This window comes from Macrobrachium nipponense, chromosome 1 (genome assembly GCF_015104395.2).
Source record: "Macrobrachium nipponense isolate FS-2020 chromosome 1, ASM1510439v2, whole genome shotgun sequence".
NCBI lineage: Eukaryota > Metazoa > Arthropoda > Malacostraca > Decapoda > Palaemonidae > Macrobrachium > Macrobrachium nipponense.
The window spans coordinates 198,259,417-198,286,538 of NC_087200.1; the positions used below are offsets into that span (position 1 = coordinate 198,259,417).

General features: G+C 42.7%; 1 protein-coding gene across 5 annotated transcripts in view; it reads right to left on the reverse strand.

The window, feature by feature from the left end:
* LOC135220005 (phospholipid hydroperoxide glutathione peroxidase-like) overlaps positions 1-27,122 on the reverse strand; it is a 99,476-nt gene that overhangs the window by 46,592 nt on the left and 25,762 nt on the right. For 4 of the 5 annotated variants that reach the window (XM_064257291.1, XM_064257289.1, XM_064257292.1 and 1 more), the window contains exons 2-4: positions 22,612-22,676; positions 1,756-1,829; positions 631-778 (exon numbers count right to left, since the gene is read on the reverse strand). In XM_064257291.1, the coding sequence (XP_064113361.1) occupies positions 631-778; positions 1,756-1,829; positions 22,612-22,614 (225 nt within the window). In that variant the 5' untranslated portion in view covers positions 22,615-22,676. Of the gene's footprint in view, positions 1-630; positions 779-1,755; positions 1,830-22,219; positions 22,341-22,611; positions 22,677-27,122 lie in introns of those variants that run through there. The other variant, XM_064257290.1, reaches the window with a different exon arrangement.

The following is a 27,122-nucleotide window of genomic DNA, read 5'->3' on the forward strand; positions in this document are numbered from 1 at the left end:
TATCATAAAAATGTATTTAGGCATGAAATAACATCAAAATAAACTAATTAGTGATTATCGTTGGAAAATCCCGCGAATAGGGCGAAAATTCACAGCAAAAAATGGGGTAGGGACATGGTACAGAGAAAAATCCGCGAATCCGGAGAACACGAATACGGGGGCCCACTGTACTATCAACCCAGACTAAAATGAACAAAAAATGCAAAAGGTCACAAAATGCAAAAGGTAACAAAATATTCGAGAAAAATTAGTTTTAAGTAAAAAAACAGCAAAATTCATTGCCGAGAGCTGAAGAAAGGCAGTCTACAGCCAAAAGCAGAGTAGACCTACAGGAGAGCAGGGCTTCCCCCTTACCCGTCGATAGTTAAAATACTTCTACTGTAAGTTTTAAACAGCTGTTCCAGCTTGTGTTCGCAAGCTTATCCTAATGTAAAGAATGAAGGTTTGTATTTGTGAGGAACTAACCATTCTTACAACCGTCATGCCAGCATAACCTTTAACCTTCAGCACTGTACAGACTACATTACAAATATTTTGTTTGGTAATAACAAATCAATATTCAAATCTCATAAATAATAATCAGTCTTGTTTGCATTCTACAAGTACATGAAAAACTTTTTTCAAAGTTACCTGGCCACCAAACTGATTGCAAGGGAATGCAAGAATTCGAAGGCCTTTGGAGTCGGCATATTGCTCGTGAAGCTTCACCAGTTCGGTGTAGTTCACGTTTGTCAAACCTCACTTACTTGCGACATTGACAACAATGCAGGTATGGCCCCTGTAATAAAACAAATAAAATTATTAAAACAAGAGTTCAAATGTACTTTACGGAAGCAATTATACTACTACACTGAAAGAAAAAGTTACGGATATTTTTATAAATACAATCCAATATCTTCAGTACTGTCCTTACAAAATACTGTATATATTTGATGGCATTTAAGACCATTTTGTCCCCAAAAAATATTACCCACATCTTATTTGCCAAGCAGTCATTTTGTTCGCTGATTTCTACCTAAATGGCTTTCACTAACAGTATATATACTTGTACCTGGCCAAACTTCATCATAATGTAACATGTATTGCCAGTAACTGCTCAGGTACCATTATTATCATTTTTTTTGGAAGAAGTTCCTCTTTTAAGGCAATACTCTTGTAAACAACAGCTGTTTTGATAGTATTCAGCCTATACATCACTATTTTTCTTATATTTGTCTTGTCAGCCAAACAGAACTGATTATAATTTATAAAAATCACGAGAAAAACATTGGAAGGATATACTTCTTTTGTGGTTTATTTATTACCACGTATATTCCAATGCACAAAGAAGTGGTCATCAACATAAGAGAAATATCTTATTTCTCAATCTCTCTTATTGGCATTTGACATTAGCTGGGAACCCTTACAACAGAATAAACCACTGCACCACTCACCCAACTGCGGGAAACATCAGCACCTCCCAGCCTCTCTGATTACCCCATCTAGGTGGTTTCAACATCTTTAGATGCAAGCTTTGCATTAAAAAATGTTTGGCATCGCAACCAAACAAAAACAAAAATTGGACCTGCCTAGATTTTCATGAAAATTAAACCAGTTCCCACTATACATATATAACAGGACACCTTTGTTTTTTATTCATTCTCTCTAGATGACCACCTATATATGTTCAAATATGTATACAGTATTAACATTAAAAATATCATTAAGTATATTGATCATACGTAGCCAACTTTAAACACCAAACTAGGCACTTACCTGTACTTCTCCATTGAAACTGTATTGCCATCTATATCATCTGCACTAAAGTCATAGAAAGATGTACCAGAAGCCTAAGGTAAAAAACAAAAAGTAATTAAAACTAAAATTACTGTACAGTAAATATAAAATTATTATCTGAAGATAATAACCACTATAAAACAAGTAGACCTCTTGCCTAAAATGCATCCACCGACTGTTTTATTACAAGTTACTTAGAGCATAAGAAAAAAATTGAAAATAAAATTTAATCCTTACATCAGACACAAACCACTTCTTTAACAGTACATTTAGTTTTCTACTCTCCATTACTAGTCCAACTTTAAAAATTCCTTGCTTGTTGTAGTGGGTCATGTGCATAAGGTATCACGTCAAAATGTCGCGGGTCGATGTGTCGTCAATGTCAAAATGTTGCCGCAGTCAAAAGGTCATGAACCAAAATATTGTCAGTGTTTGTTTTGTGAAGCACACCAACAATTTGTTAGTATTCATACCAAGAATCTACATAGACCAAATGATGATTCTGTTGGGCATTGGAAGCTATCCCACAAAAGATACTGATCTCCATCTGTCACTTGATAGTACTGATCTGGTATCTGCAGCTCTTCAGCAAAATGGAATTTGGCAGAGCTGTATATACAGGCGGCTGGCGGTTAACGGCGCAATCGCTCATCGGTAAATCGGTTTCATGGCTGTCGTCAAAAATATTCATTAAAAAAATAGAGACATTCTAAGGTATTTTTACGGCACAATTTTCGGTCAACAGCGCTGCTAGCGCCGTTGTCTAACGAGTACATACATTTGTAGACATACCGTTCAGCCCATAAAGGTTATGCAAATGATGTTAAAAAATTCTATTGAGAGTTATTACATAAGTATTAGGGTAAAATATATGCCTCTGATGCTATTCCATGCCGGAAATATCGAGTTAAACGAGTGCAAATTTAGCTATGGATGTGATTTATAAATGTTCATGCTTTATGTTTAAAAGGTGTATGAAAATGAACTTACGTATAGGTATTTTTATTTCTACATATGATACAAAGGCAGCTTTTGAAACTGCCCTTCACGTTATCAAATATGATGTTTTTTCATGTTCATTCTTGTAAGCCGCCGTCTGCTGCTCTTCCGAAAATATAGTTAAAAAAATTGCAAATTTAGCGATCGATGTGTCGATTTTATAAATGTTCATACTTTAATGTTTAAAATGTATTATGTATAGGGTATTTTTAATTCTGCTGCCCTTCACGTTATCAAATACGATGTTTTTTCATGTTCATTCTTGTAAGCAGCTGCCTGCCGCTCTTCCGAAAATATAGTTATAAAAATGATATTGTTAAGATACAATAAAGTTTTGTACATACTTACCTGGCAGATATATACTTAGCTATAGGACTCCGGCTCGTTCCCGACCAGATTTCAAAACTCGCGGCACACGCGACAGGTAGGTCAGGTGATCCACCATTCCCGCCGCTGGGGTGGCGGGGTCTGGAACCATTCCCGTTTTCTAAGCCATAATTTCTCTTCCACCTGTCTCCTGAGGGGAGGATGGGTGGGCCGGGGCCCATAATCGTATATATCTGCAGGTAAGTATGTACAAAACTTTATTGTATCTTAACAATAATCAATTTTTGTACATGAAAAAGCTTACCCAGCAAGATATAGACTTAGATGATTGGCACCCCTTGGTTGGCGGGTATAAGAGACAGCTAAAAACAAAAACAAAAATAATAATTACTTAAAGTAAATACAAATATTAAAAAACAGGGAAAAAACAAACATATGTTCTTGGAGATAAAATAATCCATGGTTCCTACCTGATTGGGCTGAAGACTTCATGACTACTGTCGATGAGTCTGTCTGCCTCAAGAGTTTCAGCGAGGTATGGACCTATGGCTGAATAACTCTTTGGATCGTGTCAATGGGGGCTGACCCACTTACATGGTAGAGCCTTGACCTTTGTCATATCAATGGAGACTCGCCCTCTTACATGACAGAGTTAAGGTTACCTATAAGTAATCACAAGGAGCACTGAAGCCAATCCCGATCACCTGACCATGTTAGTACTGTTATAATCTATGAATTGCAAGAGGGTTCCCTATTCCCTCTGACAATTAACCAATAAAAACAACACCAATAAAAGATAAATTAAACACTAAAGTAAATTACGAAGGATTAGCCTCAGCCCCTTCTCCCAGCACTGAACTTGCCGCCAAACATACGCTCCCAGAGCAAAGCACTTTTCGTACGAAATTTTTACGTCTCTTAGGTAATTCGAGGCAAACACAGAATTACATCTCCAAAACGTAGACTCTATAAGTGCCTGCAGAGACCATGTTTTGTGAAATGCCATGACGTAAGCTATGGCTCTCACTTCATGCGCTCTTACTCTGAGGAACCTTGAGGTGCTCTTCATCGCACGTAAGGTGAGCTTCCTTTATTACATCCTTTATGAAGAATGTAAGGCATTTCTTGAAATCGATCTTTTCGGATCTCTTACAGAGCACCAAAGACTTCCTTTCTGTACCTCCTAGCAACGTTTTCTTCTTCAGGTAGAAACTTGAGTGCCCTGACTGACACAAAGTCCCTCTCTAGTTCTCTTCCTGTTAGTGAAGAGAGTCCTCTTATCTCAAAGCTTTCTTCTTGGCCAAGGCTTGGAGGGATTTTCATTCTTTGCTAGAAAAGTGGTTTAAAGGAGCAAATCGCTGAATCCTTCTTAAAACCCCACTTTACCCTTCCAAAGCTTGCAACTCGCTAATTCTCTTAGCTGTCGCTAACGCAAAGAGGAATAAGGACTTTCTAGTTAAAGTCTCTAAAAGAAGCTGTGTGAGACGGTACGAATTTTTCCGACATTAGGAACTTGAGGACCACATCCAAGTTCCAGCTAGGTTTCTTGATTATATGGTCTTTCGTGGTTTCGAAAGACCTTATAAGGTCATGGAGATCTTTATTATTGGTCAGATCTAGTCCTCTATGTCGAAAGACTGAGGCCAGCATACTTCTGTATAACCTTTCACTGTTGATACTGCCAGGTTACGAGTCTTTTTTCAAATATAGAAGAAAATCTGCGATTTAAGTTACAGAGGTACTCCGGGAAGAGGATATTTTCTTCCTCTTACACCATCTTTCTAAACAACTCCCACTTCGACTGATATACCCTAGAGGTGGAGACTCTTCTGGCTATTCGCAATAGCCTTCGCCACTTCACGTGAAAAAAAAGCCCCTTGCTCTGACAAGTCCTTCGACAGTCTGAAGGCGGTCAGATTTAGAGCGGGGAGGTTTTGTGAAACCTGTCGAAGTGTGGGGTTGTTTGAGAAGATCGTTCCTTAGTGGAAGCGATCTTGGAAAATCTACTAACCACCCCCAGCACTCTGTGAACCAATCGAGAGCTGGCCAGAAGGGAGCGATGAGGGTCATTCTTGTTCCTTCCGAGCAAGCGAACTTCCTCAATACTTCCCCTACTATCTTGAAAGGAGGGGAAGGCGTATGTGTCCAAGCCTGTCAATCTAGCACAAAAGCTGTCTACTGCTACTGCTTGTGGATCCGAGATCGGGGAGCAATAGTTCTCTAAATCTGTGATTCCTGTTGGTCGCGAACAGGTCTATATTGGCCTTCCCCACAGATGCCATAGTTGTTGGCAAATCTGAGGATTGAGAGTCCATTCCGTGGTAGGACTTGGTCTTTTCTGCTCAACAGATCTGCCCGGGACATTTCTCTCTCCCTGCACAAACCTGTGAGAAGAGAGATCTTCCTTTCCTGAGCCCAAATCAGCAGATCCTTTGCTGATTCGTACAGGGGAAAAGGAATGCGTCCCCCCTTGTTTGCTTTATATATGCGAGGGCGGGGTGTTGTGTTGTCCGAGTGGATTTGAATCCCCAGACCTGAGACCTGCTCCTCGAAATGAACTAAAGCTAGATGAATGGCTGTTAGTTCTTTCTTGTTTATGTGCCAGGACAATTGTTCTCCTTCCCAAGTGCCTGACACTTCTTCCGAACCTAGGGTCGCTCCCCACCCTGAATCTGAGGGACCGGGTCTGCAAAATAAACGCTAGGCGAGGGTTTCTGTAAGTGAAGGGAGATTCCCTTGCTTAGTTTTCTTGTGGATCTAACCACCAGCGGATATTCTCCTTGATTCCTTTCGAGATCGGAAGGTTTCTCCCAGATTGTGGGACTTTCCAATCCCATCTCTCCTTCAGATAAAATTGAAGGGGTCTTTAGGTGTAGTCTTCCTAAGGAAACGAACTGTTCCATCGAGAGAGGGTTACCCCCCAGTAAGCTCATCCATTCCCCCTCCGCGGAAACAACAAATGTTCTTTCCTTAAGAAGACTGCCACCTTTTCTAAGCAGCGTTCTCTCCTTTCCTGCGAAGGATAAGCTAGAAAATCCCGAGAATCCATCTGAATCCCCAGATAGACAATACTTTGCTGGGGAGTCAGCATGGATTTTCTAGCGATTGACTAAAAGTCCTAGGGACTTTGTCAAATTTAGAGTAAATAAAAGGTTCCTCCAGACATTTTTTCTCCGATTGTGGGGCTCTTATTAGCCAATCGTCCAGATATAATAAGATCCTGATCCCTTCCAGATGTAGCCAATAAGCTACATTCTTCATGATGTCCGTGAAGACTTGAGGGGCAGTCGAAAGTCCGAAAACACATCGCTCGGAACTGGAATACTTTCCCTTGGAACATGAATCTTAGATATTTCCTTGCTGCCGGATGAATTGGCACATGGAAATACGCATCCTGAAGGTCCAGGGACACCATCCAGTCCCCTGGACGAAGAGCAAGAACAGAACAGAGGAAGACGTCTCCATCGAAAATTTCTTCTTCAAAACAAAGAAATTCAGGGCACTGAGTCTAGAAACCGGTCTCCATCCCCCCGATGCTTTTCGGTACCAGGAACAGCCGATTGTAAAAATCTGGAGGGGACTGGAGATCTTGAACCAGTTCTACCGCTTCTTTGGAAATCATCTGTTCCACTGCCTGGCAAAATAGCAAGCTTTCGGACCGGATTCCGAGTATCTTGCAGTCAACTCCCTTGGAGTTGTCGTCAAGGGAGGATTTTCCCTGACGGGGATAAAGTATCCTTTTTTCAGGATCGAGAGGGACCAAGAGTCCACTTTGCAAAAGTCTGCGCCCAGACTTTTGCAAAGTGGAGCAAGTCTGGCGCCTACTTTTGTCTGGAGGACTCCCTGCTCATCTAGACTTCCCCCGAGGACCTTCTAGATTGTCTATCCTTCTATCTGGTCTGCGACCTCTAAGAGGGGGTCCTAGAAGAGGAAGCCACCTCGAAAGGGCTGTACAAAAGAGGGGTCTCTCTCTTTTCTCGATAGGCACGGCCGGCCTAAACTTCTTGGTCTGAGTGAGTGAGGAGATCCTGAGTTGCCTTCTCCGTAAGAGATTTAGCAACCTCCTTAACAGTCTCCTGTGGAAACAGATGATGGGGACAAAGGTTGACAAAAAAGTAAGAGATGTTCTTTTTGTAAGGGAGATACGGCTCTTGTTAGAAAAGAGCTAAAGACCAATCTCTTCTTTAAGACTCCTGTTCCGAAAAAAAAGTGAGGCAACTTCTACGGAACCGTCCATAACCGCTCTGTCCAAGCAAGCCAGGACGCTTGAAAGTTCCTCCATGGAGACAAAGTCAGTGTCCTGAGCTCTCCCTTAGCTAACGCTCCCAAAACCCAGTCCATGAAGTTGAAAACTTCCAGGGTCTTAAAGAGGCCCTTTAGAAGGTGGTCAAGCTCACACATGCCCCATGTTGCTTTAGCCAAAAGCAAAGACTTCCTCCTGGAAGAGTCCACTAAAGAGGCGAACCCCATTGGTTCCTTGGTCTCGTACCACCTTCCCGGTTTACCTGTTAACTTGGAAGGAGGGCAGGAAAAAACGAAAAAAAAAACTTTTGCCCGCTTCCCTTCTAGAAGTTAATCCACTCTGAAAAGGTCTTTAAGCCCATTTTCATACAAAGAGCAGGGCGCATCTTGACGAAGGAAAGACGACTTGTGAGCTTTTGTGCTCAACATTAACGATCCTGGTGAAGGAGGATCAGCAGGATGAAGGGAGTCTCCAAGAACTCCTTGGAGATGCAAAAGAGAGAGCCTCCTTGTAGTCAGAAACTGCTACAATCTACGGGCTCCCCCCTACCTCTTCCGGATACTTGTTCCAACGGATCCACTGAAGGAGACCGTTTGGGAGTGATCGGGCTCTTCCCGGGAGAAGTACTCCTTTCCCGAGAAGGGGAGCGCTGAACACTCGAATTCTAAACGAAAGAATGAGGCCTCTGTCGGGTCCGAAACACTCTTGCGCCTACTAGGACTCTTGTTGTCTAGGCCCTTGCGGTTCGTCCAGACTCGCGGCGCTTGATAGGCTCCTGACGTCCCTGATTCAGGGCGCTTGAATGGATCCCTGCGCCCTGACTCCTGACGCCTAACAGGCTCCTGGCGCCCTGAACTCTGACGCCCCCCCCTAACCCGGACTCCCCTGGCGCCCTGATCCTGGGGTGCCCTGACCCCCCCCGCCTGGCGCCCTGAAAAACTCCTGGGGCGGGCCCTGACTCCTGGCGCCCTGACTCCCGGGCGCCCTGACTCATGGCGCCCCTGACCCTCATGGCGGGCCCTGACTCATGGCGTCCTGGCCCTCACGCGCCTGACTCATGGCGTCCTGATTCCTGCCTTCTAGCAGACTCCTGACGCCCTGAATCCAGTGGTTTGAGAGGCTCTTGACCCGCCCCCCTTTCCCTTGCGTCTCACTGCCTCTTGCGCCTGCCTGGTGGCTCCTGGTCCTGTAGTCCCAAAGGATCCTGATACCTAAATCGGTTTTAGTTTCTCTTTAGGTACCTTGAACCTAAACCGATCGAGACTTCTGCTCGATTCACGGCGTCTCACGGAGAGAGGCTACGTTCTTCCTGTCTACCAGGATTCAAAGCCTTGCCCACCAGAGGGCGCTTTTGGAGAAGAAAGCCTATAGGCGAAAGGACTCTCCTATCCGGAGAACAACTCCTGTCCGACGAGTCTCTCGACGAAGGCGATAATCGCCCTGGAGATTGTGAGGGTTCTCTCCTATACGAAGAGGGGCGCTTAGAGGAAACTCTTAACAGGGAGCGAAACATCTTTCCTCCTTGTTGAATCCTTAGCGAAGGAGCCTACTAAAGAGGACTAACTGCTCTTGCAGATTTATCAGAAACTTCTCCTTGTAGGATAGTCCTGAAGAGAGGGCTCCTCTTGTTCGTCTTCTTAGGTACCGAGGGCCAATTCTCGGGAAAAACGCTCTGGGCTGGAATCAGCCGCGTCTCCTGGGCCTTTTGGCCGCCTCAGGCTTCTTCAAAGGGCGCGAAAGAGAGGCCGAACTCCATCCTCGTTTAGGAGAGGAAGTCTGAGGCCGAAAAAACACTCCCTTAGGACGCCGTTTTCTGCGGCAATCCGAGGCACCCTGGGACTTTACAACAGGATCTGCCGAAGGGACGCCTGACCGTTGGGGATGTTCTGCATCCTCCCTGCGGCTTTCGACATTCCCTCCTCCCCTGGTCCTGGGAGTTTGGAAGAGGTCTAGGCCTAGGAGCAATGAGGAACCGGTCAGACGCCCCCTCCACTGCATGGGGACACTGCACAAATCACTATCACCACTCTTACCTTCATTTAGAGGCTCTTAACTGAGCTTGAAGTTTCTTGATGGAAGCTTTAACATTTTCCCTCTCTGAAGAAGAATCTTTGGATTCAGCACAGGGAGAAACAGCTGAGGCTAAGGGAAAATCGTTAGTAGGAGAGTTAACAACTTCTTGTTCTAGAGAACAAGATCTACTAGATGACCTAGCTGAAGCCTTCCTTACTCTATCTCTCTCAAGCTTCCTAACATATGAAGATAACTCCTTCCATTCAAGCTCTGTTAGGTTTTCGCACTCAATACAGGTGTTATTAAAAGAACATTCATTCTCTCTGCATTTAGCGCAAACACTATAAGGATCTACCGCCGATTTCGGCAGCCTAACCTTGCAACCTTCCCTACTACAAACTCTAAACATAGGTGAAGCCTTAGCGTCAGACATCGTGAAAGAGAGTAGCCACCAAAGTCGAAAAACAGTCCACAATAAGCGTATGCCAAGCCAGAGAAAAAACAGAATACGTCACCAAAAAACCAATCCAAATTCTCGGCAAACGAGTTCAAATCCAAGATGGAGGAATGAACAATAGGAGTTGTCCGTTCAACCAACAGAGAAATTATGGCTTAGAAAACGGGAATGGTTCCAGACCCCGCCACCCAGCGGCGGGAATGGTGGATCACCTGACCTACCTGTCGCGTGTGCCGCGAGTTTTGAAATCTGTCTCGGACGACCAAGTCTATAGCTAAGTATATATCTGCTGGGTAAGTTTTCATGTACAAAAAGTGCAAATTTAGCGATCGATGTGTTGATTTTATAAATGTCATGCTCTTATGTTTCAAAATGTTTTAATGAAATGAAAATAATTACGTATAGGTATTTTTATTATTGTTACATGATACAAATTAAAAGCAGCTTTTGTAACTACCCTCCACCATTGTCAGAGGATATTTTTTCATGTTCGTTCTTGTCCGCCACTGTTCCGAAAAATGATATTGTTATGATACAATAAAGTTTTATACATACTTACCTGGCAGATATATACATAGCTATTGACTCCGTCGCGCCGACAGAATTTCGAATTTCGCGCACACGCTACAGGTAGGTCAGGTGATCCCGGACGCGCCGCCGGCCCCGCTGGGGTGGCTAGGAATAGGAACCCATTCCCGTTTTGCCATCAGATTTTTTCTACACCATCTGTTCTACCTGAGGGGAGGCTGGGTGGGTAATTTAATTGGTATATATCTGCCAGGTAAGTATGTATAAACTTTATTGTATCATAACAATATCATTTTTATACATTCAACTTACCTGTCAGATAGTATATCATAGCTGATTCACAACCATTGGAGGAGGGTAAAGACAGCTATAACTGATTTAACAGGAAAACACAAAACAATCGTTGTAGGTATTAATAACATAAAACCTTGGTTTCCTACCTGGTTTAAGATGAAGACTTCATGGTTAATGCCCAGGAGTCTGCTTAGTCTCAGAGCCTCAGCGAGATATTGATCTATTGCTAAGAGTTCTTGTAGGTCTTGCCAAAGGGGGTCTATCCACTTACTTGGCCGATCCTATAAGGGCTATGTCAAAGGGTTTCAATCCACTTATATGACAAGAACCTTTTTTCTAAGGAGCACAATCCCGATCATGATCACCTTAACCTAAACCAAATGTTGTATCTAAGATTGCAAGAAGTCATCCCCGGACTCCTTGCAAACAACCAAAAAACTCAATCACAATATTTTACACTAATCTTTATGAAAAATAAAAATAAACAAATATAATTTCAATTTGTACTACCTCGCTTGTAAGACCTATACACATTCTCATACTGTCAAAAGCACCAAAAGCCGCCTGTGCTAGCCCAAGCACTCTTGTCAGCAGAAAATCCTGATACTGTCTTAAAAGGAGAGGTCCATGTACGAATTTAGACAATGTCTTTAATCATACTCCATTTAAAAGGCACATTTCTAGTTCCTCACTAGCAAGGGCTATGGCCGCCTGTGCAACAACTAGCCGTCAGGTAAGAAAGTTAGAGCCCATCCCACCAGTATGGTATGGAAGCATTAGACTTTTCATAAAAGTTTAAGGATCGGTATGTGTCCTCAGTCCCAGCACGTATCCGCAGACACAAAAGGACCTAGAGAGAAGCACTTGTCGTAGGTAATTTTAACATCTCTAAGATAGTGGGATGCAAATACCGAGTTGCATCTCCAATAGGTCGCATTAATAATGTCCTTCATGGACTATTCTTTTGGAATGATAATGATGTTGCCCACTGCTCTTACCTCATGAGCTCTAACTCTAATAATTTAAAGGAATCCTCTGCACAATCGCTATGAGCTTCCATAATCACACTTCTAATAAAATACGCTAGCGCACTTCTTGGGACATTGTTCTTTTCGTGTCCCGAACTGCGCACCATAGACTTTGTTTACATGCTTCAACTCTTCTTTCTTTTAAGATAGAAACCTAAGAGCTCTAACCGGGCATAAAGTCTTTCAATTTCGTCTCCCATTAAGTTTGAAAGACTTTTCACCTCAAAACTCCTTGGCCATGGTTTCGAAGGGTTCTCATTTTTTGCCAAAAACAGAGTTTGAAAAGAACAGATGGCTGCGTCTTTCTTAAAACCCACCCGAGAATCTAGGGCATGGATTTCACTTATTCTCTTAGCCATCGCTAAGGCTATGAGAAAAACACACTTTCTCGTCCCAATCCCTGAACGAGGCACGGTCGGGAGGTTCAAATTTTTCCGATGTAAGGAATTTGAGCACAACATCCAGATTCCAACTTGGCGGAGTAGAGGATATAGATTTTGACGTCGCGAAATAGATCTTATGAGATCGTGCAATCTCTATCCTCTGCCAAGTTTTAAGCCTCTATTTCTCAATACCGCTGAGAGCATACTTCGGTATCCCTTTATTGTAGCTACGGACCAGATTGGATTCCTCTCTCTCTCTGGAATAACAGAAAATCTGCTATATTGGTCACAGAGGTACGAGGAGGACAGCTTATTCTTCCTACACCATCTTCTAAACCACATCCCACTTCGATTGATAGACCCAGATAGTTGACGATCTCCGGGCTCTAGCAATTGCTTTCGAAGCCTTGCTTGAAAAGCCATCTCGCTCTGACCAATCTTTCGATAGTCGAAAGGCAGTCAGAGCGAGAGCGGAGGAGGTTTTGATGGAACCTCTTGAAGTGGGGTTGGGGTGCTGAGAAGATCTATCCTGTTTGGAAGAGATCTTGGGTAGTCTACTGTCCATTCCTGTACCTCTGTGAACCAATCTTGGGATGGCCAAAACCCCAAAACGGGGCGATGAGAGTTAATCGTCCCTGTTGATGCTAACGAACTTCTTCATCACTACTCTAGCAACTTGAATGGAGGGAAAGCGTAAGCGTCGAGTCCCGACCACTCCAGTAGCATGGCATCCACCGCTATCGCTCTCGGGTCTTCTACTAAGGAGCAGAAGTTCTCTATCCTCTTTGACAGAACGTCGCAAACAAATCTATCTGCGGCCTTCCCCACAGGTCCACAGACTTTGGCAGACTTGCTCGTGCAGAGTCCACTCCGTGGGGAGAACTTGTTTGTCCTGCTGAGCCTGTCTGCTCCTGATATTTCTTTCCCCTTTCACAAATCTGGTCAGGAGGGTAATATTCCTCTCCTCCGTCCATGACAACAGATCCTTCGTTATCTCGAATAGGGAAAACGAGTGCGTCCCCCCCTGTTTTTTTATATAAGCCAACGCCGTGGTGTTGTCTGCGTTGACTCGAATCACTTGATTTCTTACTTCTGACTCGAAGAATTTTAATGCCAGAAACACTGCATATAGTTCTTTGGCATTTATATGCCAATCTCTTTGTTCTTTTTTCTTCCATTTTGCCAGAGACTTCTCTTGCCCCTAGAGTCGCTCCCCATCCCGTTTCTGAAGCGTCTTGAGAACAAGATTTGGTTTGGGTTCCGAACCTCTAGGGACACTCCCTTGTTCTCTTTGAGTGGGAGCAGCCACCACTTTAGGTGTTTCTCACCTCTAATGTTACCGGAAAAGGGTTTCCCGACAGAATGGCCCTTTCTTCCAAGTCCAAGATCTCTTTAGGAAGAATTGTAGAGGCCTTAGATGAAGTCTTTCCTAGGGATACAAATTGTTCCAGGGAAGAAAGAGTCCCTAGAAGGCTCAGCCACTCACCCTGGCTGAACTCCTGTCTTTCTTTAGGAAGGATGTAACTTTCTGAATCCCCCGAAGAATCCTTTCTTGGGACGGACAAAAAAAACCCGAAAATCCCGAGAATTCATCTGAATCCCCAAATAGACTAAGTCCTGACTGGGGGTCATCTGCGATTTTTTCTCGAGATTCACGAGAAGTCCTAATTCCTTTGTCAACTAATGTTTTCTTCAGATCCTCCAAACATTGTTCCTGGGATTTTGCTCTTATCAGCCAATAGTCTAGGTACAGAGAGACGCTTATGCCTTCCAGGTGTAGCCATCTGGCTACGTTCCGCATCAGGTACGTAAATACCTGTGGAGCCGTGGGGAGGCCGAAGCACAAGGCCCTGCACTGGTAGACTTTCCCTTGAATCAAAACAAATGAGATACTTCTTTGATGACGGGTGGGTGAATAGGAACGTGGAAATATGCATCCTGCAGGTCTAGAGAGACCATCCAGTCTCCTCTTCGCAGGGCTGAAAGTACCGAGCAGAAGTCTCCATCGAGAAACTTTTTCTTTTCCACATATTTGTTCAGAATGCTCACGTACAAGACTGGTCTCCATCCCCCGGATGCCTTTGGAACTAAAAACAGGCGGTTGTAAAACCCCGGAGAGGAAGGATCCTGAACCTCTTCTATTGCCTCTTTGTCCTTCATTCCTATCACATCTGAAGAAGTGTCTCCCTCAGAACAGGGTCCTTGTACTTCGCCGACAGTTCCTTTGGGGAATTCGACAAAAGGTGGTCTGTCCTGAAAAAGGTATAATGTAACCTTTCCCCAAGACTGCTAGCGTCCAAGGATCGGTCCTTTCCATTATCTTCCAATGCCCCTACGAAGTTTAGGAGCCTGGCCCTACAGATGTTTGGAGGACCTCGCTGCTACTTTGATTTCTTGAAAGATCTAAAGGAGGACCTTCCTCGCTTTTCTGCTGTCTTCCTTTTCGAAAGGGCACTACCGGAGTACGAGTAGTCTTCTTCGCTACTGGTACTGTTGGTCTTGATTTCTTGGAGGATTGTACTAATAAGTCTTGGGTTGCCTTTTCAGCAAGAGACTTTGAAATCTCCTTCACCAAGTGCGAAGGGAAAAGGTGATCCGAGAGAGGAGCGTATAACAGGGGGCTGACCTTTGTGAAGGAGAAACCGCTTTGGTTAGAAATGAAACCAAATAATGATCTCTTCTTCACTACTCCTGCTCCAAATAGAGATGACAATTCTCCCGAACCATCCTGAACCGCCAAATCCATACAGGATAAAATGCAATGTAAAACTTCAGGTTCTAAAACATCTGGTTCATTTTGCCTTCTTGGCCAGCACTCCAAGGGACCAATCCAAGAAGGTAAAAACTTCTAGTACATGGAAAAGTCCCTTGAGGTGTTGATCCAATTCTGACATGCTCCAATATGCTTTAGCTGTATTCAAAGCATGTCTTCTCGATGCTTCAACCAAGCTTGAAAAATCCGCCTCCGCGGAAGATGGAAGCATAAGTCCCATCGCTTCCTCTGTCCTGTACCATATTCCCCTCCTAGCCCATCCTTACTTCTGGAGGAGGTTGACTGTCTTCTGAAGCACCTTCCTGTTCACCATTCATCAATTATTTAAAGATTGGAATAGCCTTCTTCATTGATATGGCTGGTTCATTTTAAATACGAAGACGATTTAGGAACCTTCGTACTGGAGAACAGAGATCTCGGGGAAGGAGGAGCTGCAGGGCTTAGAGAGTCTCCAAATTCTTGTAGGAGAAGAAGAGGCTAACACTTTGTAGTTAGATACCCCCCTCATTGTTCGGGGTTCTTCCTCCGACACTTCATCCAACTCCATCCTAGAAGGAGGAGCGAGCTCTTTTATTAGGATCTTTGTCCGTAGACCTATTCCCTATAGGAGAAATACTCCTAGAAGGAGAGAGACTGACAGATCTAGAAGTTCTCCCTTTCTTATCCACCAAAACATCCTGAGACATGGAGGTTGAAACCGTAACCTTCGATGTACCAGGTTGCTTCCTTGCATTAGGGTTTCTACTTGTAGGAGACTCGCTATCCGAAGACATTACATGAAAAGGTCTTCTATTACCCCATTATAACTTCTCGCTCTTGCCGCTCTTCATGATCAGTTGGCGCCTTGCGCCTGACTGGCGCTTCGCGCTTGGTTGAATCTTCTCGCGCGGTTGGCGCCTCACGCTCGGCTAGCGCTTGCGCCTCGCTGGCTCCTCTTGCGCGGCTGGCGCTTCACGCCTCCTGGTTGGCGGCTGCGCGGCCGTCTATCGCGTCGCGTCTGGCTGGCGCTTCGCGCCTGTATGTCTCTTCGTGGCCGCCAGGCGCTTCGCGCCTGTATGTCTCTTCGTGGCCGCCAGGCGCTTCGCGCCTGAGCTCTTCGGGCGGCGCTTCGCGCCTGGCTGGCGCTTCTCGTCTGGCTGGCGCTACGCTTCCTGGATGGTTGCCTCGACGCCTGATTGTCTCTTCCTGCTTGTAGGAATTCTCACGCGCGGCTGGCTCCTCGCGACCTGGGACCAGCTTCTCGCGCCTGAGTCATCTCCTGCGATATCGGATAGGGCCTGTTGCGCGTCGCGCCTGATTGGAGCCTCGCGCTTACGTGTTAGTTCTTTGCGGCTGACTGGCGCTCCGCGCCTGGCTGGCCTTCGCCTCGGCTGTCGCTTCACACGCCTGGCTGGCCGCCTCGCCGCGCCCCGAACTCGCGGGTCTGTGAAAAATAGACCCTTCATCGAAGAAGAATCTTCTTTTCTGGGAGGTTGATAGTAAGGGTTTTTTGACTTCTTCACAGGAAGATTAACATCCTTTCTTCTTGGAGGATCTCTCGAAAGAACCCCGACTAGAGAAGCAATAGACTCTTGCATATCCTTTAATATCTTCGTCGTTTCTTCTCTCGGTCTAAACGAGAGGAAGGAGAGCCTTCTTTCTCCATTCCCCACGACTTATCGGGAGAAGCCAAAACCTTTGCTTTCTTAATCTCTGTTGGGGAGTCCTCCGAAAAACGTTCCGGACTCGAGTTTATGCCCGATTCTTCCCAGATCCTCTTCAAGGGACTGAGAACGATCCGCTGGATCTCCATCCTCTTTTAGGTGAGGAATTCTCCGATGACGAAAAACATTCAAGTAGAACGCTTTTTCAATGCGTTCTCTGGCAGTCTGTGACGTTACAGATTCTGCCGAAGAGACGTCTGACTGGTGGGGAGCCTCATAACCTCCGTAAGGCTTTCGACATTCCTTCTCCTCTGGGCTTGGGAGCTTGAAAGAGGTCTAGGTCCTGGGAGCGTTGTGAAGCCAATCAGACGCCTCCTCCACTTCACTGGGGAAATTCACATCACTTTCCACAGCACTACTTTGCTTACCTTCTATGGCAGACATTTTACGCTCCATTTTCATAAGCGCAGCTTTAAGGCTTGCTATCTCCGAAGCAGAGTCCGTAGGATCTGCATTCGGAGAAGGACCTGAAATATTACAAGGAGCGTTCATAATGTTAGAGGAGGGTACAATATTCACTCACCCAAACCACTTGAAGATTGAGAGCTAGGCTTGGTTTTGGAAGATGACTTCCTTAAACGGTCTTTCTCTAATTTCCTTAAATAAGAAGTTAGAGACTTCCACCCTTCAGCACTCAAACTCTCACATTCATGACAAGTGTTATCCATCGAGCATTCATACTTCCTGCATATTTTACATACAGTGTGAGGATCAACCGAAGCTTTCGGAATTCTCACCTTGCACCCTTCATTCACACACATTCTCACCACACTTCCAGAATCAGACATCATGATGAAAATTCCAAGCCAAAATCCAAATAACGATCCACAAAAGCGTATGCCAGTATACAACGATCCAAATACGTCACCAAAGGGTCCAAAACGATGATCAATTGTATCCAAAAACGAAATCCAGCCGGAGATACCAACAACGATGTTGCCAGTATGGCCGACAGAAAAAATCTGATGGAAAACGGGAATGGGTTCCTATTCCTGCCACCCAGCGGCGGCGCGGTGGATCACCTGACCTACCTGTAGCGTGTGCGCGAAATTCGAAATTCTGTCGGCGCGACGGAGTCAATAGCTATGTATATATCTGACAGGTAAGTTGAATGTATAAAAATGCATGGTGTTATTTTATCAATTATGCATCTTTTCCATAAATCCTTTAAAAAGTTATACATTACTTCACTGTATCCAATAATATTGTATGTATTCTCATATTATTGTATTATAAAATACTACGGTAAATCTAGGCTAGTATTCCGCAGAGTGGCCAATGTTTTGGTTTCAAATCAGCTGATGGCAAACACGAGCTTGTTTCGCCATATTTAACGCAATTCTGATCGAATTTTCTTGCTTCTAGTTGGCATAAACGAATATCTAGATATTTGACTCATATAAGACAAGATTATTTTTACTTATTCGACTTGTTTTTAGGTGGAAATATGAATTGAATATGTTTCGTTGTGATTGTGAACTTTCTTTTTTTTTTGGTGTTAACAGATTACGTAGGCGGCATGTTTATTGCGTGAAAAAATTATGTGATTCAGTTCGCAATTTTCCATTATATCATCATAATACGAACTGTACGTTATGTATCTTATATCAGCGTGAAACCAACAGTAAAATGTTTTCTTTCAAGCCCAGTAGTTTTGATTAAAATTATTTTATCTCAATTTTTTCTATGGTAGTGTTTGATGGCATACGTTTACTGGAGTTTTATCCTTGTTGCCGATGCACTATAATAGTCATTAGCAGCTTGAACAGTTTTCTCAGCTTCAGTTATAACTAGGTTTAAATTTAACAGTATATTTCCCGATTGATCTTTGATCTATGTTGATCTTTGATGATAGCAAATAAAGTTATTACATCAAGATATCTCAGTTCTATTCTACATAACGTCATTTATAACAACTACGGTAATAGTGTACTATAGTATGATGATTGAAATACAAGCCAAACGGATGTTATCGAATTCGGTTGTACTTTAATAAAAGTTGTTTCACGTTCGGTTGTTCATGGCTGTCACGTTTATCCAACAAGTATAACGTTAAAACCATACTTTCATCATTCTCTTTTGCTATCATTCTCTGCTGTTTTTGAACTTATGTAACTAGAAGATGGGATAAAGTTAGGCTTCTGTAATTTGGTCTCTCATAAAATCGGATTATCGTAAGACGAATGATCGTAACTTGAACACTACAGCTACCTGTACACTGTACTTATAAAACCTTATTATATCTTTACATACTCTAGACACCCAAAGGATTAAAGCTAGGCATTTTTTACTTTACAGTATTTATAATACTATAATGTACTGTACTGTAAATTCTATAGATCTATACTGCATAAATATAACTTCACTTATTGCGCCATTGCGGGATTAAGGTGCCGTTTGACTGGTCTAGAATTTCGAAAGGTGTGCGGCGGCTGTAGGCTTTAAAATCGCTTAGCGTTGGCGGCCAGCAACAGAACCCCTGCCACTAACCGAGGGTCGCCTGTATTCTGCCTCACATGCTGGACTGTTCTTTTTAAGACATGGTACTGGCATCTGTTCTTACACAGTAGCAGATAAATCAAACAGTAGATGCTGAAACCACTTGGTGAGTCCTAGTTTTAGCAGCTCTTCTGCACACACTTTCATTTTAGCTGCAACCTTTTTCATTTTGGCCTTTGCTTGATCAGGAACATGATTATGACCTGCTCTTTCACAAAAGCATAATTTACCTTGTGAATCTCAGCTGAGCACCTTGGTATGCCATATTCCATGCATTTCCAAAAGTTTTCCCAGCTTGATCAGTTTTTTCCAACTGAAACAAGAAGCCATAATAATTCAACAGATTGCTGCCTTACTGGCTTTTCACAAATTCCACATACAGAGAAATTTTAAAAAAACACTTTTATCTGTATTGAGACACAGACAGACAGTTCCTCAAACCAAACTGACAAAACCACAGCCTGAATGAGCTCTAAAACACCTAATTTATATATGTATAGAAGACTAACATGACATATTTCTTGACTATTGTTTCCCTGTTTGTTTGGCCGTTGTGCCATTACTCATAATGTCGGTGACGACTTTATGAGTATGACATATCAACATGCAACATTTTGACAGTGACAAACACATTGATGCACGGCATTTTGTCCCGAAAACACTGTCCACAACACATTGACGCATGCCACTTTTACATTTTGTAGACAATGTTAAAGGTTCTCTGCAGTACCTCCTTTAGTTCCTAATTGCACTGATCCTTTGCCTTTTAATTTACACCCAGTTTTTTCCTATAACCTTGAAAACTGACCATGCTCCAATTTTCACATTTTCCTTTTACATATGCCCAAGGCAACCCTCCGCCTTCAAGTGCTGAGGAATATAATTAAGTGGAGCCACAAACTAAATTGCATGAAATTAAGGAGCAGTAAAATTTGCGACTCACTAGAAAGGAAGAAAAGGACACATCTTGTAACAAAAACACAAAAGTGTTTTTAAACATTTAGTATTGATGTAATGTCTAATATCCTTACAGGCAACTAGAGGAAACCGATTTATTAAACCTACAATCACAACCAAGATTTCAAGTGAACTGAATCATTAATAACATTTCTGTTGGTCCAAGAAGCCTGAGTCGGGTAAAAGGGTGACTAATATTATGATCAATTCACCAAGCTGGTAAAAATGCAATAAATATCTAAAGAAAGTGTTTCAAGGTCAAACAACTTTAATAAAGAATTCATTTAAAATGGGAATACCTTATTTTATTACTAATAATCTTGAAGATCTAGAAAGGGCAGTCAGAATACTTCACCTGGTACTCCTAGATAAACAGGGAAATACGTATAAGACAGTCTTTAGTGGACATTTCCTGATTATGCCATCCCAAGCCTGTTCCACTAAATCTGTAGTTGTTCAAGAGACAGATTAGAAAAGGTTGGTTTCTTCCATTTGCTTTTAAAATGATGTCTAGGGACCTTTCATTTTAATTCTGCCCATTTTATAAATTCAACCCTACATAAAACAATTAGGTAAGTCTCCTTTCCTACCGTTATCCCTACATTTAGGGTTGGTTGCCTGATGTGCATTCTCCACTACATTTTATCAAAGGCATCATCCTCCACCAAACTACTTCTCTCCATATATCCTCTTTCACTTTACCTCGGCATCTAATTCTCTGGATCCCTCTCGATCTTCCTCCTCTTAACAGGTTCCTTCTAAGCCCTCTTCACTCCCTCATCATACATCCTCAACACATGCCTCTTTTATTCAGTTTGGCAGGATCAGGAGGCAGATCATTGGGTAGTGGAAATACTACGTGAGGGATACAGCATCCCCTTTCTTTGGGAAAAGACAGAGGAAGCCAAAAAGAACACAACTGTTCCCTACACTTAACAACTGCCTTAGTTAAGGCATGCACAGACTCCCCAAGGGAGTTTGAAGCTGCTCTAAGAGCCAAAAACTTTGCAATTATCTCACTAGCTATTTGTCTATTACTGCTATAGTCATTTCCAAAAAAGGGTAACTGCCTCATAAAGAGGGAAAGAAAACAGGGAAGAACTCTTTAGAAGAACTTCCTGATGGAGCAATTCAGCCACTAAGTCAAATCTGAAATCTGTTCAGTGCTAACTTAGCCAGCTTTGAAGACGGAAGGGAATATGCCATAGGTTCCAGCCTAGCAATCCTAAGGGACCTCAAAATCCTGAACTACTGGTTCCTCAAAGAAGTCAGGAAATTGCTACCACAAACCTTAATCTCTGAACAGCTAATGATACTACCTGCTCTTCATCAGCATCAGTCAAAATTACAAGAAGCAGGCTCATTGAGGGAAATCCTTGGGATGCAGGATTTGTCAGTAAACTAACTATCTGCATTTGCCTGATCTTGTCATGCTTATCTTTCGGTGACTGAGTGCCAACCTGTATGTGACACATACAGGTTGCACTCTCAAACATAACCCCCTCCCATGTACCTCCAACAGTTGAAGGAAGTGAAAGTGGTTTGGTGAAGCCAAGAACCAGAATTCAAAATCCTATGAACAGTTATGTTCTTCTTGAATACCAAGGAGTAGTTAGTCCTCTTAATGTCTAGTGCTCTTGCATGCACACTATTGTCAATAGAAATTGATGAATAGGAGTAGCCATGACTAATCACTTTACATAGCCAAAAAGAAATGGTATTCTTAAACACTTCTTTCCTGAACAATGACCAAACTTATTTGTCATACATCCCTCATCCTGGAATGTGTCTGGTTGACTGCTGTACCAAGTGTGCTATTGCAAGCCCATGCACCCACATTGTCAATGGAATTGCGCTCTGTCAATAGAGAAAATGATAGGGCACCAGTCAACAGCCCCCTATTATTATTACGTATTTTGATTTACTTTTCACTCTACTGTCCTCCAAGCTGATGCGGGAATACAACTATCATAATAGGGAAGATTCATTTCAACAATACATAATGGTTTGTACGTTTGTAACCTTCAAACTTTGAACAAATTTTTAAAATTACATGAATGAGGCCAACAACAACATACCTTATGCAGAAAACCTAAGCAAACTAAAATGAGGTTAAAGTAAAAAAATGTTGGACAAAAGAAAATGTCACTCCTTATACTACTACTACATAACATAAACTTCGTTGGACCAATATTACAAACTTCACAAAGGAAAGATGATCAATAAAATTCTAATTAACCTTGGTGCTGCAAATCCCCATTAGACTGGAGATTAAGTAAAGCCAGAAATGCATCCAAATGGTCAACTGCACTTCTCCAGAAACAACTTACAGAACACTATCGATGAAAATTCCCCAAAGGTGAATCAAAGCTTATCTGACAAAGATAAATATGTATTATCACACACTTGAAAAAGGCCAAGTGGTTAGCTAGAATCAGACCTTTGAAGCATATGGCATATAAACAGTTGCACAGCAGTAAACACTGGTACAGTACTGGTTACTTGTTGAATTAAATCTTGGTAAAAAAAAATCATTTCAAACACTCAGATCACCACACACACACATGCAGGACAAATATCAAATAATGAATAAACACATTTTGCTTATATAAACAACCATTTAGTACTTACCATGACTAGAGGTCTTGCAAAAGCTGCTAAATATGCACTTCCTCCAACTGCTAATAAACTTGTAGCTGCAAGGGAAAAATATATACTATTACGTTAAGATAACCGACACTCAAGACACTTAGAAAACTCAAAATAATAAATTTAAGTAAAATACAGAGGGCCCTAACGTTACCTGGTAAATAAAAGAAATTTCAAACCCAAGGTTTATATTTTCATACATCATTATAATGCATTACAAAACATACTACAAGCAGTCCCCGGGTTATGACGGGGGTTCCGTTCTTGAGACCCGTCGTAAGCCGAAAATCGTCGTAAGTCGGAACATCGTCAAAAATCCTATGAAAACCTTACTTTTAATGGTTTGGGTGCATTGAAAACTATGTAAACTGCATTCTTATTGCATTTTTCATAAAAAAAACTTTAAATATTGATTATTTTGCATTTTTTGTGTCATATTTCATATGCCAGATCAGTGTTGTAGGCGTCGTAACCCTGGAAATAATTTCTGATGAATATACGTAATTGAAAAGCGCCTTAACCTCGGAACGTCGTAAGCCGAGACTGTCGTAACCCAGGGACTGCCTTATATTTATTTACTACAGTATTGATGAAGCATGAATATAATCGACATTTACATATTTTCTTCAGTACAGTGGGTCCCCAGTATTCAGGAACTCACACATTTGCAGATTTCCCTCTGGAACACATCCCCCCATTATTCGCAGAAAATTCGCCCAATAGTGGTATTTTACTATGAGAAATATCCACAAATTCCTGATTTTTTTTACCAATTTCATCATGAAATGCACTTTTTGTGATAAAATCACATATTTAAAAAAAACCAGGTATAAAAACTGTGTTTTTCTTGAGTTCTAACTAACAAAAGAGATAATTTTAAGCACTTTTATAGGGCTTCCAACTATTTGGGATGGGGGAGGGGGAGGGGTCTGGTACGCATCCCCCATGAATACAGGGGGACCACTGTATGACTTTATTCAAGAGGAGTACCGGTAGCAATATAAATTATGAAAATTCATTCAGCCTATTATTTCTATCATACAGTATAGTATGCCCTCAATTGCACTCCCATCCAGTCCACAATGTATTGTCTGAAGGGTCCCCAGCACTACAATATACAGTACTACAGTCAAGCCCCGCTATTCGCAGACTCAGGTTTTCACGAATTTCTCTATGGACCTTACATATCCATTATTTGCAGGAAATTTGCATATTTGCAGCATTTTACTATGAGAAATATTTACAAATTACTGGATTTTCATATCAATTTCATGATTAAATGCACTTTCTGTGATAGAACTATTAAAATAAAAAACAGGTATAAGCATTTTTATTGGGTTTCCTTTAGTTCTAATTAACAAAATAGGCAGTTTTTAAGCATTTTTATAGGGATTCTAAGTGTTCGCGGGGCTCTGGTACGCATACCACGTGAATACAGGGGGTCCACTGTATTACGTATGAGAAATGGAAATTTTTATCAAATTTGATCTTGAAATACTTACCTATCTGAGTATGAAAAGTAAAAAAAAAAAAATGGTACTCATAATAAAATTAAGATTTTTTATATACAGTGGTCCCCCCGTATTCGCAGGGGATGTGTACCAGACACTCCCCCCCAACGAATAGTTAGAACCCCTATAAAAATGCTGAAATTACCCTATTTTGTTAGTTAAAACTCGAAGAAAAACTAACAAAAAATTTTTATACTTGGTTTTTTTAATAGTGTTATCACAAAAAGTGCATTTTATGATGAAACTGATAAAAAAAACCATGAATTTGTGGATATTTCTCATAGAAAAATACTGCGAATTTGTGAATTCTCCACAAGTAATGCGGGAAAATGTTCCCACGAGAAATCCGCGAGTGTGTGAGTCCGCAAATCCGGAGAACGCAAATACGGAGGGTCCACTGTACTTGCCTAGTAATTACATAGCTAAATGCTTAAAAGTACTGGAGCTAAAAATTCTGAAATGAGCGGTAGCAATTGTGTAGTTTTAAAAGTGTAGGTAAATGGCCCCACCCACTTTCAGGAGAGAGAGGAATAACTGAGCACTGAGAACCAATTTGTTTATGTAATTGTCCATGTGTTGGGAGGTGGGCGGGCTCCCATTATGTACATAATTATAATTGGTAAGTATATAAAAAAACTAATTCTACCATTTTTGTATATGTAACTTTCCAATTAATTACATAGCTGATTCCCACACTGACAGGAAGTGGGATACATGGACTATTCTATTTCCAAACAATGTTAATAAATTTCTAATACTCTCCGATTGTTTGTTATTTTCTTACCTGTTAAGAGAGCAGCAGTATCATGATACTGCCTCCGGTATCACGCTCATCTTAACCAGTAGAGATGGGGCAGTATAACCACAGGTTGTTTACTACGTAAGTGGGAGCCTCATAGCAAAATGACAATTTGTCGAAAATTGCATTTTTCCTAACTATACCAAACCTGAGGTCCTTTAACAATAGGAAGTAGCTAGCGGCAGCTGGATACGGTCGTAAGCTTCGAACTAAGGGGAGAACGGTAGTTAACTGCTTGTCCGACAGTCGCGCGCACGCGACTGGGAGGTAAACAAATCACTTTTGCTTTTGGCCCATGCAAAATACGCAGAGTGAGGGGTGGCATGAGGAGGGACTATATGTAAAGGACCTCAGGTTTGTATAGTTAGGAAAAATGCAATTTTCGACAAATTGTCATTTGTTCCGATACGTAATACAAACCATCGGTCCTTTAACAATAGGAAGACTCAACTTCTTGGTGGGAGGAATCTGAGTCTTTTGATGAACAGACTGGATGTTCGTCCATCCCTGGAATGCCTCCCTGGTCGTAAGAGCGAGGGAGGGATCCAAGCCTCTGTCCGATTGATCGGGTGGTGCACCGCAGGATCAATGGTCAGACCTCTGGGCCGAGTACTAAGAGAGAGGCAAGCTATCTCTTCGTACCAGCAAGCAAGAACTTGTGCCCTGTTTGCAAGAGGCCAACATAAAGTATGGGTTGTCTCAAGCTGGCATCCACTTCCTCCCCCTTGTTGGAGGAAGTGTGGTGGATATACGCTCCTATCCCTAGTGAAAGGGATAGGATGGGCTCTGTGAGTAGCTCACTGCATCTTGTCCTTATCCAGCAGGGTGACGGACGTGTCCCTCTAATCACAGGTAGAGGGGAAGAAAAAGATGGGAAGAGGAGCCAGTCACACTCTCATTCAACTCATCCATTCTTATGGTCACACCAGGACTCGATGCTGTTCAGCCTGCAGAGGGTCTGGGTTCGCTACACAACGTGTTGAGCAGCCACCACGGGTCCCAAGGAAAAAGATCCAAGGACCTGTGGGCAATATCCCGAAGGTAGAAGGAAGGGGGCATGTGGTCTGGTTGACCAGACCCCTGCCTTCAGTACCTGCGCCACGGAGAAGTTCTTGCGGACAAGGCAGCATCTCCTTCGCATAGAGGCGGTGAAGTCCATTTAGGGAGGGGATTGTGAACGACTCGAACCAATCGTCAGGGACCGAAGGGTTCTGAGTCTTCGCTACGAAGTTCGGTAGCGAAATCGAGCGTTCACGGATCACCCCATCCCACCCCTGGAATGCTTGACTTCGCAGGAGAAGTCATGCAGTTCCTCAGAGGAAAAGAAGGAAATAGTCGCATGACCTATCCCTCTTCTCTACGTCGGTGATGTCCAGTACCCATAATGGTGTCCGTTTGCCACGAAGTCTCTCGCATCTCCTATCCCCATGCAGCGAAGTTCTCGGTAGTGGATAGGACACCGACACTCCATGGTGGGTGTCAATGGTATGGGTACTGTGACAAGCTATTAAAACGAAGTAATGATTGCTCTGTAACAACCGAACTAGTCAAACAGCGTAGTTCGTAACTGACTCGGGCCGCTCTTGACAGCTGCCGACTGACTGCGTTCGGTAGGAGGGCAAGTTGTCAAAGCATGCCGAGTAAGTCACGTGACCTTCGCCTTTAAAGGGTTATGCCGAGAGACCAAACAAATAATGTATTTGTTTGTCACCAATGCCGGGACAGCGAGGTGGGATGATTCTCTTAAGGCATGTGCCCAACAGGCGAAAGTCAATTGCCTTCTAGAGACGAGGTCCCTGAAGGTAAAACATCTCTGGTTGTTGAATCTCAGCTAAGGAGAAACAACACTATGTACCGTTGAAGACGAAGGTAGATATGAATGCAACCTACGTCTTCACAGATGAATCGAGAGAAAGGATTCTCAAGATTCATAACCTGTGCTTACAAATGACTGAAAAACGCTAACCGCTATTTCATTGCTGTCCGGTGAGAAGTCGTAGTTGCAATGAAAGCGGGGCGTTCTTCAGTAATGAAAACACAGGGGAAAGCCGCCTGAAGAACTGCTTTCTCATGGGCTGAACATTTGGAAGTAGAGCTGTCAGGTCGGAGAGTAGGCGATGTCTTCGACACATCTCGTAATTCGGTTGAACAATTAACAATTACACCTACGAATAAGAGATATT